We start from the raw sequence: 20,884 nt of genomic DNA on the forward strand, positions 1-20,884 counted from the left end.
AGGGTTTCTCTGTGTAGCCCTGGCTGTCTTGGAATTCACTCTGTAGACCAGACTGGCCTTGAACTCAGAAATCCACCTGCCTCTGCCTTCCAAGTGCTGGGATTAAAGGCATGCGCCACCACTGCCCAGCCCTTGATTTCTTTTTTAATAGTTTTTTTTTTGTTTGTATATAGATGGGCTACTGACTTTTTGAGTTAATTGTGTATCCAGTCACTTTGCTGAAGGTGTTATCACCTGAAGGAGTTCTCTGGTAGAATATTTGGGGTTGCTTATGTAAATTATCATATAATCTGCAAATAGCAAACTTGGACATTTTTCTTCCCAATTTGTATCTTCTTGGTCTCCTTCAGTTGTCTCATTAGGCCCATCATTAAATGGAATTTTATTTTATTTTATTCTATTTAGTATTTCTGTGGTTTTACTTTGTTTTAATTGTGGTGCCTCACATGTTTTTAGGAAACTGATTTTCTCCTTGAGCTACATCTGTAAGTCGAGTTTTCCTTTGTACATCTTGATTTTCTTGTTTGAATTCATTCATAAAAATAGTATAAGCTGTAAGTATAATTTTACACTTTGCCAAAAGTCTACTTATTACCCTAAAAATTTTATCAATTCATTTTTGTTGCAGTTTACTTAAATGTCATCTCAGTTACAAGCACAATTTCTGTGTGAATTTTTTCTTCTATATCACTGACCTCCTTGTCTATGTAGGATAGTCTTCTATGATATTTTCATTATTCTGTATTATGCTTTCATATCTGATAGGAACAATCTTTTTTTTAATTAAACACAGTTTTCTTCTTCAAAACAAAAATAAACCCTCAAACAACACCTGCTATAATTTTTTGTTTTGTTTTTATTTTACATATTCATTTTACATCCATCTCCCTGCTCCACTTCCAGTCACCCTTCCCACTTCCTCCTATACCCATCTTCTTCTCCTCTGAGAGGGTTGGGTTCCACTGAGTATTTCACCAGTCTAGCAAATCAAGTCTTTGTATGGCTAGGCACATTCTCTCTCACTGAGGCCAGACAAGGCATCCTAGTTAGAAGAACATATCATACAGAGAGGCAATAACATTTGGGATATCCTGTTCTCCAATAGTCCAAGACCCACATGAAGACCAAGCTGCGCTTCTGCTACATATCTGCAGGAAGTCTAGGTCCATTCTATATATGCTCCTTGGTTGGTGGTTCAGTCTCTGAGAGTCCCAAGGATCCAGGTTAATTGACTCTGTTGGTCTTCCTGTGGAATTTCTATCACCATAGAGGCCTCAATCTTTCTTCCTAATCTTCCATAAGAGCTTTACCCACAGTTGTCTGTGGGTATCTGCATTTATCTGAGTCAACTTCTGTGTGGAGCCTCTCAGAGGACAGCCATGTTAGAGCCCTATCTGCAAGCATAAGAGAGTATCATTAATAGTGTCAGGGATTGGTGCTTGCCTATGAGATGGGTTTCCAGTTTGGTTGATTATTGTTATTCCCTCAGTCTCTGCTTCATCCTCCATTCATACATTTCTGGTAGACAAGCCAATTGTGGGATTCAAAATTTTGTGTAAGGGTTGGTATTCATATTCCTCCATTAGAATTCCTGCCTCACTACAGGAGGTGGTCTCTTCAGGTCCCATTTCCATTTTGTCCTATTTATAATGTCCTTTGACTTACAGCAGTTTTGCAGTTTCATGAGATCCCATTTGTCAGCTGTTGATCTTATAGCCTGACCCATTGGATTTCTGTTCAGGAAATTGTCTCCATACCCAACAATTTCAAGGGTATTTCCCACTTTCTCTTCTATGAGATTTAGTGTATCTGGTTTTATGTTGACATCCTTGATCCACTTAGACTTGAGTTTTGTACAGGGTGATAAACATGCACCTATTTTCATTCTTCTACATGGAGACATCCAGGTAAACCAGCATCATGTGTTGAAGATGATTTTTTATTTCCATTGTATGGGTTTGGCTTTTGTTTTACTAAAAATCATGTGTCAATTGATGTATGGGTTTATTTCTGAGTGTTCAATTTGATTCCACTGATCAAACATTCTGTTTCTGGGCCAGTATCATCTAGTTTTTAATCACTATTGCTCTGTAGTACAGCGTGAGGTCAGTGATTATGATTTCTCCCAAAGTTCTTTTATTGTTCAATATTGTTTTGGCTATCCTCAGTATTTTGTTTTTTCCTATGAAGATGAGAATTGTTCTTTCAAGTATCTAAAAATTGTATTGGAAATTTGATGGGAATTGAATGGAATCTCTAGGGATGTAGTAGTGTGGGCAGGCAGACATGTGCCAGGACAATGGAGCTGTGGTGATAGTATGCCACTCTGGGCAGCTTGTCATGCCTCAGAGAACTCAACAGGTAGGGGAATGGTTACAGGGGAGGGATCTAACCTCTGTGTTTCTGGATGAGCAGGTGTGATGAAGGTGGGCAGAGAGTTGATGGGATTTCTTATCACAAATTTTAAGAGTTCTCTTTGATGGCTTTCTATAAAGGCTGTTCCATTTTGGGGGTTGGGATATGGGAGTATGGGCAGTCATAGGAGTCATCTATGCCCGTCTTTCTTGACTGTAAGTCTACAGACACTAATATCACTGCAAAAGTAGCTCCCTTGCCCTTAACAGTCATCAGAAATACAGAACATGGAATACTCCCAGTATCAGTTTGTGTCACAGACCTCAGCATAGTCTCCTGTGGCAGTATAGACCACAGACATAAACACAGCCCTCTGCAGAAGCTCAGGCCATGGACACTGTTATAGACTCTGGTGGCATCACATTCCACTAAAAAGACTTGGTCCTGGCAGTAGTATGGCTAAGTATGGATATTAACGTGGCTTTAGACGGCATCATAAACTATGGATATCCACATGGCCTTTAGGTGTAACAATGGACAGACATCAACACAGACCCTGGCTACATTATGACCAGGGAAACAAATATGGCCCTTGGCATCAGCATGGCCCCTGGACATAAACTGGTCACACAGGCCACTCATAAACACATGTATGTTGGTTGTGACGTCAGCCAGAGACCTCAACATATCAACCAGCTGCTGTAGGACCATGATATTCCCATGAACCTCAGGCTTCAACAGGGCCTAGGGCAGCAAAGGATGTATACCAACATGGTTTTTAGGGACAGTACCAACCATAGAGGTCTTTTGAAATGGTCCAATACAGAAAATTTACCATTATTCTTCATATCGGACATCATGTTATTGTTCAGAACAAGTGCAGTGGTACAGTTGTGCAGTGTGATCATCTGTCTGTTTCAGTAAAATTTTACATATATATATATATCCAGAAAGCTTTAAAAGCAACTAGTTGTTCCAATTAGTCATGATTCTGATTCAAAGTTTCTTGGTTTTGAATTTCTGAAGCACTATAAATACTGGACCCTTGCTGAGACTTGACTTGGATATTCTTCTGTGACCCAGAGTCACGGTGATATTGCTAGGCTAAATTGCATCTGGGTAAAGGTGCTACGAGAGCTTCTGGATACCACACATCTCCCCACCAGTGCTGCCCTGCATTCTCTACTCTAGTAAGGCAAGCTGAACTGGCTACAGCCACAGAAGCTTTATGCTGGGGGATAGTGGGAAGTCCAAGGTTTGGTCCTGTTTGGTAATGACCAGCTTCTCTGGGAGCTTCATGCTGCTGTACTTCTCCCTGTCATTGGTGCCAACATTCCCATGGCTCATGGGGCATAACTTTTGTATTTGCAGTTTGCTAGTTGAGAATGGGACGTGAAGGGTATAGACTCATCATACTTTTCAAGGTGTGGCTCTGATCTGCCATCTGTCTTTCCAATTTTATTAATCTTCTTTTTAAAAAGTATTATCCAGGATAGGTTGGTACACATGAGGATACTTCTCTTTTCAAAGGAGAAGGGGAAAGAGGGATAGAGGTAGGGGAATGTGAGAGTGGTACTGAGAGGAGAGGAGGGAGGTGTGTTAGATTGAGATGTAAAGTGAATAAGTAAATAGATTGAGGAGAAATAAAACCTAAAAATAGAAAATCAAACCAAAAGCCAAAGGAAACAAATTTTTAAAAATCTTTCTATAAGGCTTGCTTTTTTTTTCCCCTTTAGTAGTACCAGAGGTATTGCTGGCTCTGCAGACTTCTCTTCTGCTGCCTTAACACTCCTCTGAATCTCCATGGGTCCCTCAATCTTTATTTGTATGACTCCACATATTTTTCAGTGTGCTTGTATTTAGTTATAATTTACTCTTTTCTTTTCTTTTTTGGGATGCTGTATATTCTTCTTTTCTTTTCTTTTTTTTTTTATTTGGGGTAGCTGTTGTTGTTGCATTGAGTTTTCAAATTTTGTGTGAGAAAGAACTTAAAGTTTAGTGGATAGAGAATAGGACAGGGTGTGGAAGGATTAGGGGGACAGGAAGTGTATGATTAAAGTATATTTATATATTCCTCCAGCACCATGTCTCCATGGATCCTGCCATGATGGTAATGGACTGAACCACAGATCTTTTAATCAAGGCCCAATTAAATGTCCACTTCTTACTAAGACAGTGATGGTAGTAGAATCAACAGATCCTAGTTCTTGCTGGCCAGCCAGACTAGCTATAATGGTAAGCTTCAAGTTCAGTGAGAGATGTCATCATCATCACCCAAATAAAGTTGAGAGCTATAGTTGAAAATATCTTATGTTGACATCTGATATTCAAGCACAATGGACAACCAAGCACATCTCCTTAAACACACATTCATATAAAACCCACACCTATGTGTGTATAGGCATACAGACATAGATACATACATACATACATACATACATACATACATACATACAGTCAGACAGCCAGACAGTCAGACACACAAACACAGACAAAAAGGCAGAGAGACAAAGAGGAAGAGAAACAGAGAGACAAAGGATGAGACAGACAGAGAGAGAATAATAAGATAAGCGTGGACCAAATTCAAGAACTTTTAAGTATATTCCATAAACATATTCCTAAGAATCCATGGTGTAAAGGGAGCAGTATAGAGAGCCTAAGAGCATATATAGACAATGTATTCAATGAGACTGTGCTAAACATTTTCTTAACCAATGAAAGAAATAAAATTTTAAATCCACAATATAAGAAATATTTATATCATATAAACAGGTAAATTATACATAGATGGTTTAGATTTTGAAAATTAGCCTTATACCAGACAACAGCTATGAACTTTCAAGACTTAAATGTTAATGATTAAGAAGTAAGAAGTTTATCCACCCAGCAAGAAGAACAAAAGTATTGCCATGGGACTATCTGGGTGGCTCTACAAAGCATCAGTTTGAATAAATTAATTCAGACAAAACTGTTACATGATATATGATTCCAGTGTTTTTAAACTTCCAAATTTGTCAAATATTCAATAAGAGAAAGTTTTCTAGCTGTCAAGATCTGATGTGAAAAAGAACATGGAGATTTCTGCTTAGAGGGTACAGGACCTGCTTCTGTGATGATAAAAGTATGGAACATGACAGAAGTTGTTGTTTTTCAAAACTCTGATCATATTAAATGCCAGTGACTTGTTAAAATCAATATGTGTAACTACATCATGTGAGTTTCAGCTTCAAAGTTTTAAGTCGTTGTATTTCCACCAAAAATTTTTAAAACATATGAGATCAATTTGGTATCATTAAGTATTTCTATTTTGGTCGAGCTTCCAGAATGACATAAATAGCTTGGTGATGCTAGTCCTTTTTGTCCTGGGAATACTTTTATTCTGGCCCAACATGTTAAAGCTTGTCTTTAGCAACATCAACATGTTGGCAGCCAAAGCACATGACTTGAACATGAAAGTAAACCCCCAGAGAGAGTTATTAATTTAACAGGCTGGCAAGCCAAGGACAGGTAAGATTCTGCACAGACTTACCAATCTAAGACATAAGTTCATTGCTTTTGATAATGCATATTCCACAACAGGTAAGGAAGGCATTATTGGCAGAAAGACCTAAGACAGGCTCAGTCTTGTTTATAAAATAAAAAGGGGGAGAGGCAGAGAGCTTTTGTGGCTGCTTGACAGGAATCTGACATATGACAAGGACAAGAAAATGGGCTGCATGACAGGAATATTACATTGGCCAAGGACAAAGAAGTGTGCTTCAGGCAGGAATCTGACATTAGGCTAGAATACAGAAGTAATTTCAGGCAGGAATCTAAATCTTAGGCTAGAAAAAAAAAAGAAGTAATTTCAAGAAGGAATCTAAATCTTAGGCTAGGACAAGGAAGTAGGCTTCAGACATGAAAATGACTTTGGACTAGGACAGGAAAGTTGGCTCAGATATTTCAGTCATCCTGATAAGCCTTTAAAAACAGTAATCATGGGAATGTTCACTGAAGTTAGTTTATTGTCTTACTTGTTCCTTTACTATTTGCATCTATTACATTGCTAGTTTCTCAAACTAGAACTGACCTTAATGCTTACATGTGATTAAAATGTTATAAAAGCAAAAAGGAGGAGGGGTATGTGATTGGAGGTTTCAAGGGAGGGGATATGGGGAAAGGAGATGACATCTGAAATTTAAATAAATAAAATATCCAATAAAAAGAAAAATAAAGAGAATTACAGAAAAAATTTTGTTGATATTCAGCATACAAAACTCCACCAATGTACTCAATCATATAAACAAACAGAATGGAAAAAAGAAACATGGTTACCTCATAAGATGATGAAAAAGCCTTTGACAAATCCACCATCCCCTCTTCATACTTAAAGTTATCAGGAATACACAGCAAATACTTAGACACAAAGAAGGCAATATACACCAGGCCAATAACCAACATTAAATTAAATGGACATAAACCTAAATCAATTCCACTAAAATCAGATACAAGATAAGGGTATACACTCTCTATATCTATTCAATGTAGTACTAAAAATTCTAGCTAGAGCACTAAGATAACAAAAGAAGAATGAAATAGTATGAATTTGGAAAATATCACTATTTGGAGATAATATGATAGTATACATAAGTGACCCCTAAAATTCTATCAGGGAACTCTTACAGCTGATAAACATCTCAAGCAAAGTGGCTGGATACAAAATTAACTCCAAAAATTAGTAACCCTCCTTTACCCAAAAGATAAATGTGCTGAGAGAGAAATTAGGAAACAACACAATTCAAAATAGCCACAAATAATATAAAATATATTGGTATAATTCTAACCAAGCAAGTGAAAGATCTGTATATCAAGAACATCAGGTGTCTGAAAAGCAGTTGAAGAAGAAATCAGAAGATGGCATCATTTCCCATGCTCATGTATCAGTAGAATTAACATAGTAAAAATGGCCATCTTACCAAAAGCAATCTACAGATTCCTTGTAATTCCTATCAAAACTAGAACACAATTTTTTACATACCTTGAAAGAATAATTCTTCACTTTATGTGGTAAAAGAAAAATCCAGGATAGCTAAACAATCCTGTACAATAAAAGAACTTCTGGAAGTATCACCATCCCTGATCACAATCTCTACTACAAAGGAATAGTAATAAAGACCATATGGGATCACATAAAATCACTCAAGTTATTCAGTGAAGTTGAATAAAGTCCCAGAAGTAAACCCCACATTGACAGATACTTGGGTTTTCACAAGAATCCAAAATGATACAATGGAAAACAGAAAGCATCTTCAACAAAATGGTACTGGTATAACTGAATGTCAGCATATAGGACAATGCAAACAGATCCACATCTATCACCCCTCACAAAACTTAGATCTCAGACCTCAATGTAAAACTGGATACATTAAATCTGATAGAAGAGACCGTGGGGAGTTGCGTTGAATCTGTTGGCACAGAAGACAACTTCTTGAACATACACCAACAGCCCAGGCACTAATATCAACAATTAATAGATGGAACCTCATGAAATCAGAAACTCTTCTATTAGGCAAAGGGCACCATTAAAAGAAAAAAATGGCAACCTGCCAAATGGGAAAAAACTTTCATCAACTCTACATCTGACAGTGGGCTGATAAGCAAAATATATAAAGAACTCAAAAATTAAATATCAACAAACCACATAACCCAATTTTAAAAATAGGGTACCAATCTAAACAGAGAATTCTCTACAGAGGAATCTCAAAAGGCCAAAAAGCAATTATATAAATGTTCAACATCCTTAGTCATCCAGATAATGCAAATCAAAATGATGCTGAGATCCAATCTTACACTCATTACAATGGCTAAGTTCAAAACCTCCAGGGTAAGCTCATGCTTGTGAGAAAGTGGAAAAAAAGGGGGGGATGCTTTTTCATTTCTGGTGAGAGTGCAAACTTGTACCACCACTAGGAAAATCAACTTGCCAGTTTCTAAGAAAATTTGGAATTGTTCTATCTCAAGATGCAGCTTCACCACTACTGGTCATATATAAAAAGATGTCACCATGTGACAAGAACATTTGCTCACTTATATTTATAGCAACATCATTTCATAATAGGCAGAAAGTCAAAACAATGTAGGTATCCCTCAATAGAAGAATGAATAAGAAAATGTGGTATATTTTCACAATGGAAAACGATTCAGCTATTAAAAACAAGAACATCATGAAATTTACAGGCAAATAGATAGAAATGAAAAAGATCATCCTAAATCAGGTAATCCAGACCCTGAAAGACAAATATGGTATGTACTTTCTTGTAAGTGGATTTTAGTCATAAAGTACAGGATAACAATGTTACAATCCACAGATCTCAAAAAGCTAAGTAACAGGGAGAGCTCAAGGGAGGATGCTTGAATCTCAGTCAGAAGGAGAAATAAAATGCACATCAGAAGTGGATGGAAAGAGGAAACTGGGTGGGAGGGGATGGGTATGGGGTTTAGAGGAAATCAAGTATTGGGAGTTTAGGCGTTGGTGTAGAGGACTGAGAGTAAAAGGGGAAATTAGTGGTGGTAGGGAATCTCTGGGACAAGCTGGAGACCTGGAACGGGAGAGGTCCCTGGGAGGATGTGAGGGTGTCCCTAGCTGAGTCTCCTTTCATTGGGGGTATGGAGATTGGAGTGGCCACCTCCTGTCAACAGGCAGGAATTCTATTGGAGGGTGGAGGTTACCAACTCATCCACAAAACCTTCAACACAAAATTTGTCCTGCCTTCAAGACATGCAGGGAAAAATGTAGAACAGAGATTAAGGGAATGGCCAACCAACAACAGGCCAACTTGAGACTTACCCCATGGGAGATAACCAACCTTTGACACTATTATCCTGTCTGTTATGCTTGTAGAGAGGAGCCTACCACATCTGTCATCTTATAGGTTTCATCCTGCATCTGATGGAAACAGACAAAGACCCATAGACAAACATTAGGCAGAGCTCAAGAAATTTTACGGAAGAATTGTGAGTAGGACTGAAGGAGCTGGAGGGTTCAAGATCACCAGAAAAAGACCTACAGTGACAAATAACCTGGGCCTATGGGGGCACAAAGAGACTGAACCACCAACCAAAGAGTATGCACTGGTTGGATCTAGGCCCCCTATACATATGTAATAGATATGCTTCTTAGTCTTAATGTGGATCTCATAAAAACTAATTGAAGCAGGGACTGTCTCTGACCTGGACTGTGTTGCCTGCCTTTGGAACCCTTTCCCATAGTTGGGCTGCTTGTCTGGCACCAGTGGGAGAGGATGCACTTAATCCTAATGAGATTTGATGTGCCCTGGGTGGGAGGTTGGGAACCACTCCCCTTCTTTGAGGAGAAGAGGAGAGGGGATAGAGGGAGGAAGCTATGAGTGTAAGGTTGACAGGAGAAGAGCAAGGAGGCTGTAACCAGGATATAAAGTGAATAAATAAATAAGTGAAAAAAATTAAGAGTATACATACATGTTTCATCAGCAAATAATTAAGCTGGTATTCTTACAAAATATGATAAGTACATAAATACTGAGTAATACTTGTTTAATTTCCATAGCATCACACTTAGAAATGTTTGTCATGTCCAATCTCAGTAAATAAAACTCTAAATAAATGACTTATGTAAATGAAAATAAAGTGTTTTCAAGCTAAAATTCTATGAAGTAAATTGGAATTATTGATAATACACAACAAGACAGTAATAAAAGTAGCAAAATTTGATAACTCAAGATGTGGGAAAAAGGGCACAGTTGTGGAGGCCAGTGCTTTCTATATGGCGGGTCCCACATACAGGAGAAAGTTCTGGAGTTCTAAAGGCTGGAGGCTTTGGCAATGGCAGGCCCCAATGACAAGAGAAAGTCCTGGGGTCCAAAAGGGTTTATTTTCATGGTGGATGGTGGATGGATCTGGATGTACCCCCTGAAACTCAGGGAAGACCTGAGTTAAATAGGGAGGGAGAAAGGGGGTGGGTCTGAAGAAGAATGCTTAATTTGCATTAGTATGTAAATCTCTCTAGGGCCTGAGGCCTGTAGTCACACTTTGGGAGAGGCTGTAATGGCCTACATTGAACAATGTAGGTCCATGGAGAGTAGACTGTGTGATAGGACCCTGGGTTCTGGGGACGTGGCCAAACACCTGCTGTTTCTCCCTTGGAGTCTCAGGGTTCCAGGTCCATGGCCAACCAAGAACCAAGATACCCTTATGCAGTCCCACATCAAGACATGATTCTAGGGTGAAGAGATGTCTCTCAAAGATGGAGAGATACTAGAAGTACTGTATTGCTTAGGCAGAGACCTGAGATTAGCTCCTAGGACCCTAAGAAGAACGTTTATACCTACATGCAACTGCAGGTCCCTCAGAACCAATGCACTATTCTGTTCTCTGAATACACTACAAGCTGAGAGGCACACATACCACCAACAATATCACCACCACCACCATCCCCACCACCAACACTACTGTTGCTAGAATTAGTAACACTATCTTTTAAAAAATCACCTTCACAATTCCACAAGTTTTATTCTATGACCACATTCTGTTATTCACATATAGAACAACAGGAACACAAACATCAGTGTTCATATAATATTTAAAGGTTTTGAAACCTTATTCCCATGGGAACAGCCCTGGAGGGAAACCAGTCATTTTCTCCTGGAATACTTTATTGAAGGCTTCAGCTTGGGCTACTGTGAAGTGATTCTTCCAGTCCCCAGTTGTTCCTGGAAAATGTGAAGCAGATACATAAGAGGATTAATAATGGTCTTAACACTGCTCTAGTTCCTCCCCTCATACTCTATTACCATCTGTATGATAAAGACCACACAGCTAGTAAAGTGAACTACCATTTTCTGTAGAAACCTTCTTAAGCACTGAAATCATATATACAGACTTCTCCCTCTGTGGAAATTATGTTCCATCTTTTCCTCTCCCAAACTATATGCTAGGCAAGCTAACAGGAGCAACACTGGCTTGACATTTTTCTATGTGCAGATTATTCCTGCTTGCCATCAAACCTGTTTCCATCACACTATCCAACTCAATAGTGTTGAACCTCTCAATGATCTAAACAGACTTCAATTGTTCTGTCTATATTTTAGTATTTACTTATAGAAGTTCTTCACAGCATGCAAGCAACTTAAATAGTTTTTACATTTGTGTGTGTGTTCACATGAGTGCTGCAGATACACACAGTTATTAGTGGCATTTCAGTCATGATTTTCTCACCAGATACAAAGGACCCAGCCGGTCTCAGTTAAGAACATCGTAAGACTTCTGTTTCACTCAGCCATGGTGCTTTGTGATGCATGAAGATTTGTATAATTTCAGCCCCTGTCCTTTATAGCACTGTCTCTTCTGACCATACATTGGTTTTCACCACTCCATTCCAGAAGGTCGTCAGGTTTAGCCCTAGAGGTTTTCCAAATAGTCTTGTTGTATTGTGTCTTCCTTTACCACAGAGGGCTAATATCTTTCATATAATTACATCTTGATCTTCATCTCCATATTAATGACGATGTAATCTTCTCTTTGCATCTTTACTCCATTTAGAACCCAGAAAGTCCCATCCATGCTTTATTTCTTAGCTGTGGCACTGTGACATGTTCCATGAATTTTTGCTTTGAATTTACACACAGAATATGCATGTAACATATTTGAAAATATGTTTTACTTAAATTACTATATGCTTCATTTTGCAAAGAGTGCCAGATATATAGGACATACTCAGTGACAGATTGTTTTTAATGAATTCCTGAAGATGTAACAAAGATATAGGGAGTGCTCTAATTTTTCCAATGAGGAAAAGTTAGAACTTAAGATGTTACCCAGTGTGATACTGATGGATATAGATTTGAATACAATATTATTGACAATAGAAGTCATACTTTTCTTTATTACATTACTTTCTGTATCATCACATATGTTAATTTTAATTCCCCAGTGGTCTGTATTAAAGAAAATATAAAGATTTCATAAAAATGTCAACTACTAATACAGCGTATTCATATGCCATTAATTGATATGAATATAAAAGTGTCATTTAATAAGATGGGTACCTATCAGTATCCATTGCTACTCTCATGTTGCTTACTTTCTTCATTATTAGAACATGTTTTGTTATTGTTTTCCACAGCATGCCTGGATCCTGATAAGCCAAAACAAATAGATATTGGACTACAAAAATCTCTTTAAAATTAATATGTCTTCCCAATGTAATAAATCAGTCCATCTGAGAAAAACTACGTCTTTGGATGTACACACATTGAGTTCTAAACCCACTTATGTCAAAATCCTGTTCACCTTATAGATGTACATTTATTTTCATTCTTTTTTTCTAAAATTCTCCTCAAACTCTTCTGTGTCAGATGGCAGGATAAACCTAATATGTGGTAGTTTAACTCTTGTTGAAAAGGAACTTCCTCATAGTTCTGGAGACTGCAGGTCTCACATCAGGGTGTTGTCCAGACCTTTGCAGGCTTTTATTTTTGGTCTGCAGATGGCAGGCTTCTTCCTACGTCCTTAGGTCATCTTCCCATTGTTTCTCTGATTAATGTCTTTTGAAGATACCAGTGAAAATGATAAATGGTCCAAGTACTGTGCCCAGTAAACATACACTGTGAAGTATTTAAGGCTGAGTCTTTTGAAGTTTGTCAGAAGATATTTCCTATATATTTCTTGATTTTGGCATTGCCTTTAAAAAAATGTCTTGTCAACCATGCAGTGGCTGAATGAGGGTGAACATGTCTCTAGTCTGCATTTTCTGCAGTGTCTATATATGGAGTCATAATGACAACAATTGCATATGGAAAATTATTGCTTGAAGGTTAAAACCAGATTCATCTGACCAACTTGAATGATTGAGTATCCAAGGTAATGCTGAAAAAGTAACTCTCCAGAGGCAATAAAAGATAGTGTACTTGTATCTTGAGAAGAACAATTAAAGGATATGGGAAATCCAATTAAAGGATATGGGTCTAGTGAATTCCTCTTGGCTAAGACAAGTCTAACACTTAGTACAGTTTCTAATGCTTTATGATTTAGGGAATTAGATTATCTAATGCTAAACAATGAAATTGGTTTTAGAATTAATCTTTGATTTGCTCATATTTTGATAATTCAAAAATGGAACCAATCTGATATAGGAATTGAGAGGATAAATATTATCTTTATATACATTTTCCTTTCAAAATTGTTTCCAGATATATCCATTTCATTATCCTCTATAATGAAGTAGTAAAACAAATGGGTAATAAAGTTGGTGTCCCCCATCATTGACCTGGTTTTGGGAGGTACATGGCTCAGTAGCTATGTGTCACACTAGTATAAGAAAATTAATCCCCAACGGTAAAAGTTGTCTTTATATGCAAAAAAAGAACATATGCTACATATAATCATTGGGATAACTAAATTACAAAAGACTCATAAAATCTGATCAAGTATTTTCACAGAAGTATAATTTCTGTTCTTATGTATGCATGTATGTTTGTTTGTATGTATGTATGTATGTATGCATGTATGCATGTACTTCTCCTATCATCTATACTACATAACAAATAGTATGTGTATTTGAAAGAGATTAAGTCCAAGTTTGCTCTCATTCTAGAAGAATCTTCCTGGAAAAGCAGAAACAATTCTCCTCATGAAATTGTGTCTTAAATTCTATTCTCTCTGCTATGATGTGTCTCTCAGTGATGTTCTTGTCAGTTTTCTACTCCCTTTGCTATTAAGAGAGCATATTCATTCATTGAGTATTTAATAACACACTTTTATGTTCATTTACTGTTTTAACTCTCGCAAATATTGATTCATTTTAGGAAATCTAAGAACAGACCCCTTCTCTTAGGTGAGACCTTCATTACAGAGAAATATGTCTCCACAGAGTTTGGAGTGCAAGAGCCTCAGGGCATCTGGTAACAGAAGTGTATTCTTCCAGGTCTTGATCTTTAATGAATAGACACCAATTTACTTATTTATTTATTTATTTATTTATTTATTTAGTGAGTAGTGACATATTATTGTGCTTAAATCTGAGTCAAAATTTCCTATTATGAGGATACTAAGACTATTGAATTAAATACATTCTGGTAGCTACTTTGACTACATTTCATCTACGAAAACTCCTGATATCCTTATATTGTTAGTATCCAAATCTCACACTATGGTGTAGAGGAGGACTGAAAGTAAAGAATGAAGCATTTAAATTATGGGTAAAAGTAAATTAAGTCCAACACTTTTTATTTTCTTAATTTATACCAATGCTTTTATTCATTGTCAAATATCTGACTCTTGATACTTTTCCTGAATTACATCTCAACTGTGATTACCTAATCAGGTCTGGGTAAGACTCAAGGTTTAATCCATTCTGGCAAAGTCACTCCTTACCTACACAGCTATGAAACCACACTCACAATCTGCTCCCAGCATATAGAGGTGGCACAGAAATAGAGAGGATTGAAATTATCCTTCCAGGAGAGACAATTCAGAAAGAAGAGAGGGATCATGAACCTGAAGTAATCTAAACATAGGTTGGCAAATACCATCAGATTTTAACACAAGAGAATTTTCATACTGCTTTGGGGTCTACTCTTGGTCTACCTTGGGCAGCAATCTTGACCTGCTTAACATCTTTTCCAGCTGTTAATGTAATTTTTGTGATTCTATGATTATCATGTCAGATATATGTTTGGTCTACTGCATTTCACTTTTTTATATTTTAGAGTTGAGGTTTACAATACAGGAAACTTTTCAAAGCCTTATAGAAACATGACTACTTTCTCATTTTTTAATTGAAGTTATTGAACATGACCATCTCCAATCCCAAGATCATCTTCCAGAATAAATCAACTTTTCAGAGAGTCTGAAGCCCACATCTTCTCCATAAACCATTACCCTGTAATGTCTGTAAGAAGCTATCAATGATGAGCAGTGGCTGTTAGTAAGTTCCCAAAAATTTCTTAGAAATTCATTGGCACAACAATCCCTTAACATCTTCTGACATACTGTGAAGCTAGACAATCTCTTTACCTTTTCTCATGAGGTTCAAGCCATTAGGAAGTAAATCACTTTTGATGAGACTAAAATTCGACATGTTGTTTTCTTTCATGACTTCGAAAGAGCTGTACTTGAGGACCAGATCCAGCTCATCTGGCCCTAATTTTTTCCCTAGGAAGTCACAAATCTTCTTTATGGTTCCCTTTGTATCCTGAAAGAAGAAGAAACAGAAATATGAGCAGTAAACAGAGAACTCTGAGAGAACAGATGCAAAGAAGGGATCTGTGTATTTGAGACAAGAAAAGGGATGTGAAGAAAGGGGGTCAGCAAATGAGAGAGGGGTTTAAGCAAGAAAAGGCAATGGAACAAAGGCAGGAAGGACTCACACACAACATTTATATATTGAGTGGGACTGCAAAGTGGATGATTTTTGGTCCCTAAAAGACCTAGGCTGGGGTTCCTTTTTAGGGAGGAGAAAATATTAGACAAGGTCTCATAGAACCAAGGTTAAGCTTAAACTTGCTCTGTAGAGGATAATGACCTTGAATTTCAGACCCACCTGCTTCCAACCACATAGTACTGTGGTCACAGGTATGTGTCAACACACTAAGTATACTGATATTTTTTCTTAAGACAGGGGCTCCCTATAGAGTTTTGTGTTGTGTAATGGAAGTTGATGTGCAGACCAGTATATCTCAAGCTCACAGAGATCAGATATTTATCTATCTGGCTTTTTACTTCAAAGTACTGACATTGAAAGTATGTACAGCCATACATAACCTGCCCAGGACATTTAAAGAAACTTATAGAAATGGTGCTAGGCAATGATCAAGGTGAAAGGAAAAAGTGCACAAAGACCGATAGAGTTTAAAGTTTATGCCAGATAATACTGTTTTCTTAGGCTAACTGAGAACCATACAGCTTTATAAGAGTTTAATAAAAATATCCTTAATATTTATTAATACTTTGGAAAATTTTTGTTTTCAGTGATTATCTCATGTTTAAGCTGAGCTGGGCATCAAATTTACAATTTTTCTGTCTCAGATCTCTGATTGTTGCCAGAATCTCTGTGTACTACCAAAATTAGTTTAATCCTAGGAGGTAGTCATTACTTTGTCTTAGAACACCAAAAATTGTGCTTTGAATCTTAGCCATCACCCTGGGGAGGTTTTACTGGTTTAATACTTTTTTGAAACATATTTATCATAGTTCCACTTAAAAATTTCATATGACATTAAACAATCATAAAAATAACTGAAAAGAATGTGTTACATTGTCATAAAAGTAACTGATGGGAATCTTTACTAGTGTGAAGCATAAGCTAGGTAGTTAACTTTCCTAGGGAAAACTGAATTTCTTGATGATTAAATAAAAGGAGTCCACATATGGGAAAAAGAGTTTGATGGAAGATTTTTTTTTCTTGCATGTAAACTTTCTGCTTCCTGAGTGATGACACTAAGAGGTCAAATTATTTTTGAATAATTTGATCCTTCAGTTTTTGTTTGGTTACATTTTGATTTTTTATTAACAATTATTTTTCTCCCTTCAGGGAAGTAGGTGGGCTGACAGAAGACCTTCACCTTTCCCTCTGCTTCTCCAGATCCCATGCCCAAGTCTCATCCTTTGCTCTTCAGCAGAAAACCCATGGAAGCACTTTCCTTCTTTAGTGGATCCAAATATTATTCCTTTGTAAAATTGTTCCCTCTACTCATTGCATTATAACAGCTCCCAAGTTCAGCACTCCCTGTGAAATCACAGAACACGGTGGCCAGGGAAATAGGTAGGCTATGTACAGATTTTCACTTTTTCCAGCATTTCTTAAAGTACAATCACTCAGTCTCATACTTATCTCTTCAGTAGAACACCAAACTTTGGGGAGTTAATTGTTTTCCCCCAGCCCCCAACTCCAGAATTCACTCCCAAGGAAGCCATAGCACATAAGACAAAGAAAGAAATTAGGTAACACCTTCAGATCTTCATTGCCAGAAGCCAGGACCCTCTCCCTTACCCTCACCCCCTACCTTTCCCCACCTGCACAATGTCCCCTGCAGCTTGGCAACAGCAAGATCCTGCTTGGCAAGCAGTGTACCGTATCTTCTCAGGAAAGCAGGGAGACCATAACTCAAAGCAGTGTACCATATCTTCTGAAGAATAGCAGGTAGATCATAATTCAAGGCAGTGTACCGTGTAGACCATGAAATGTTTTAAGGCACAGGCCATGAAGATTCTGTACTTTTCCACAACCTGGCCCCTCTTACCCCCTCCCCTTGTAAAGCATACTATAAAAAAGCGCTTTGCGTTTGAATACACGGCTCTTGACAAGCAATTGCTTCCTTGAGTCCTTTCCCTCTCTCGTCCGTTCTTTTTTCAGGTTGTGGTCCTCCTCGCCCCCATGAATTACTAGGACCTGCAGGTCGGGTCACTTCATCTCTCCCTCCATTCTGCAAATCCAATCCCCTAGTCTCATCCTCACCTCTTTATCAAACTTTTTGACGTGGCCTCTCCTCACTATCTGGTTCTTTTCCCAGGAGATTGACATAGCAGATCCTAGTAGAACACCCTGATTTCCCCTCTTCTTGTGAAGTTTCTCTACTTAGTCCAGCCAATCTCCACTCTGAACTATCAGCTCTCACAACCCAAAAACATGTTAGGCCCCATTTCAGCACTGGTTTGGGCCTCGTGGACAAATTCAAATCAGGCTAGAGTTTCTGCGGCCTTGCAGCTAACCCTAGGCCTGGCTTAAGTTTTGACACCTGTTTCAGTCACTTCCATACCAGGGTGACTCAGCAAGACCTGTTTGGTCCTGCCTCTGCCCCTCCATAGCTAATGTAGAGCTTTGACATTGTCCCTGTCAGTCACCCCACACCCTCTGTCACCCTTCCCATCCTCCTACATAATCTCACCCCATTAAAAACACTCCCTATGTTCCCAGTTTATATAAGTGAAAGGCTGAAACAATAAAGTTGAGATCCTGCTTTGACAAGACTCCCAGTCTGGTGTGTTTCTTTTGGGCTATCAACACTCACCATCCCCCTCAGACCCATATATGCAGGAAATCTGGGTCACTACTATGAAAAGACCAGATCTAAGACTAATAGTGATAGAAGAAGAAAAGGAAACCTACATCAAAGGCAAAGAAAATATTTTGTACAAAATCATAGAAAAAATACTAACTTGAAATAATAGATGCCTATCAAAATTTATGAAGCATACAGAACACCAAGTAGATTGGATCAGAAATGAAAGCCCCCTGAGCCCATAATAATCAAAACATTAAATGTACAAAACAAATTATGAAAGATTGTGCAATGGCTAGGACGAGGGAATTAAGTGGGAAATGGGAAGGGAGAGGGGGGTTTTGGAAGGGAGTAAGGGCAGAGATAGGTAAAATTAAGAGATATTTGAGAGGTAGTGTTGAAACCTAGTACAGTAGAAACTTCCTAAAATCCATGCATATATGAAGGTTGTCAAAGTGAAATCACCAAATATTGGTCATCTCTTGTCACAAAAAAAGAAAAAATGAAAAATTCCGGTACTAGGATTGGGTTGTATCATTAGAAAACTCAATTATGAGTTTTTGGTCAAATGAACCCCATGGGAATCCCTATCAAAAAGAAAGACTGTTGATTACACTATAAGTTGCTATCCACAAGCTGACAGAAAGTTCCCATTGCTAAAGACAGCACCTATACAAATTACTGAATGGGAAGATATCAAGCTGGCCCCTGCATAGAATCTCCACTCTTATATCCTAGTGTCTGCAGTACATAGTGGCACTCCTCATGCTCCACAAAGAGAAATATTAATACTAAGCTAGACATAAAATCTTCCATTCATAATGATTATACTACTTGTAAGATAAGTTATGTCACTGGTGGCTCAAAGCTTATGTGAAAAATGAACCAGTAACTGATTTGACTTAAATTCCATTTCATGAGATGGAGCCTATATCTTAAAGTGTTGGGTGACCAAGGACCTGAGACTAGATAGCCCTGGGACCGATGGTAAAATCAAATATTGCTCATAAAAAGGAAAAGGAAAAAACATAGTTGTAACATGACTCCTAATGATATTCTGCTACATGCATAGAACAGTGCCTTGTTTATGCATCACCAGAGAAACTTCCTCATCCAGCAGATGGGGACAAATATAGAAACTTACAGCCATTACATTATAAATAGTGAGATGCCCTAAACGGATGTCTCCATCAAGGCCCTTTTTCCAGAGCTCAGGGGACCTGGCAGAAGAAAAGGCTGAAAGACTGTAAAAGCAAGAGGAAATTGAGAGCATCAAAACATATGAATGTTCAGAGACTGAATGTGATTGGGTAGAAGATTGGTGGGTCTTTCCCACATACTCTTTGTCTTTATCATTGCTTCCAGTTTAGTGTTTTCATGAGATTTCTGAGTGAGGGCATGCATGGGTCTCTGATCCTTTTGCTTTCAGTCAGACTCCTTTCCTTTCGTTCGTTTGACTTGTCTAACTTTGATGTGATAGTTTTTTGTTTTATCATACACCATTTGGCTTACAATTAGCATTGTCTAGCATTGGTGGAAGTCAGGATACAAAGTTAATCAGCTCAGGAACCTGGTGGTTTGGGCTGATGCTGAGGCAATAGAGGCATGCTGCTTGTTTGCTTGTTCACCATGGTATATGCAACCTGTTTTCTTAAACAATACAATCATGGCAGCCCCCACAAGGGGTTAGGCCCTCCTGCTTCAACCAGTGAATAAGAAAATGCCTTGCATGTTTGCCTACAGCCCAACCTTACAAATGCATTTTTATAATTAAAGTTCCCTCCTCTCAGGTGATTCTAGCTTGTGACATGTTGACACACAACTATCCAGCACATTAGTTTATATTGCATTCTATTATATTTTCTTCTTTTGATTTGGGAGGCTTGTTGTCATAAATATTTTTGAAAAAAATCCTTAAAATAGGGTGGGTAAGTAGGTATAGAAGATCTGGAAGGCCTTGGGGAGATGGTGAATATGATCAAAATACATTTACATTTGAAAGTTGTTTTAATTAATTAAAGGTAATTTTTAAAATGCCAAAACAAACAAATTACAGTTCTCAGTAGCATTTCTCATTATTAGAGTCTAGTTCTTCACTATGTGGTGACTGTAAGACTAATGCTAACCTTTTTCATGTCTTCATAGTACAGCACCAGGAAGTTGTCCCATTCTCTCATAGACAGCCAGCCACGGATGTGCTCAAACCATGATCCATAAAAGACTGTGTGCAGGGAGAAGTAAAGTGTCAATTACATATCTGTAACATAGGGTCTGCGTCACTTTCTTTTCTTTTCTGAAATCCACAGCAGAATGGTTCACTAAGAAAAATGTAACTAGTCTATATTAATAGCGTTAAACATGATATTTGAGGCAAATATACAAATAGAGAACTGATAAAATCAAGTTCATTAGCAAACTCATTATCACACAGATTTATTATTATGGATTAAATGAGGAGATATCCTACTGCCAACTTGCAAGGACAGGAGTATGTGTTGGGGAAAACCTATCACACA

The 20,884-nt window shown here is 37.8% G+C and overlaps 1 protein-coding gene across 1 annotated transcript; it reads right to left on the bottom strand.

Moving 5' to 3' along the window:
* Positions 1–10,856: 10,856 nt before the first annotated feature.
* LOC114633332 (bile salt sulfotransferase 2-like) lies at positions 10,857–20,589 on the bottom strand (the record flags this gene model as incomplete). The annotated part of the gene is made up of 3 exons (XM_028781919.1): positions 10,857–11,081; positions 15,385–15,562; positions 20,495–20,589. Coding segments are annotated over 3 exons (386 nt in total), but the record flags the coding sequence as incomplete, so codon positions are not given.
* Positions 20,590–20,884: the final 295 nt, after the last annotated feature.

Source organism: Grammomys surdaster, unplaced genomic scaffold (assembly GCF_004785775.1).
Source record: "Grammomys surdaster isolate TR1022 unplaced genomic scaffold, NIH_TR_1.0 578, whole genome shotgun sequence".
NCBI lineage: Eukaryota > Metazoa > Chordata > Mammalia > Rodentia > Muridae > Grammomys > Grammomys surdaster.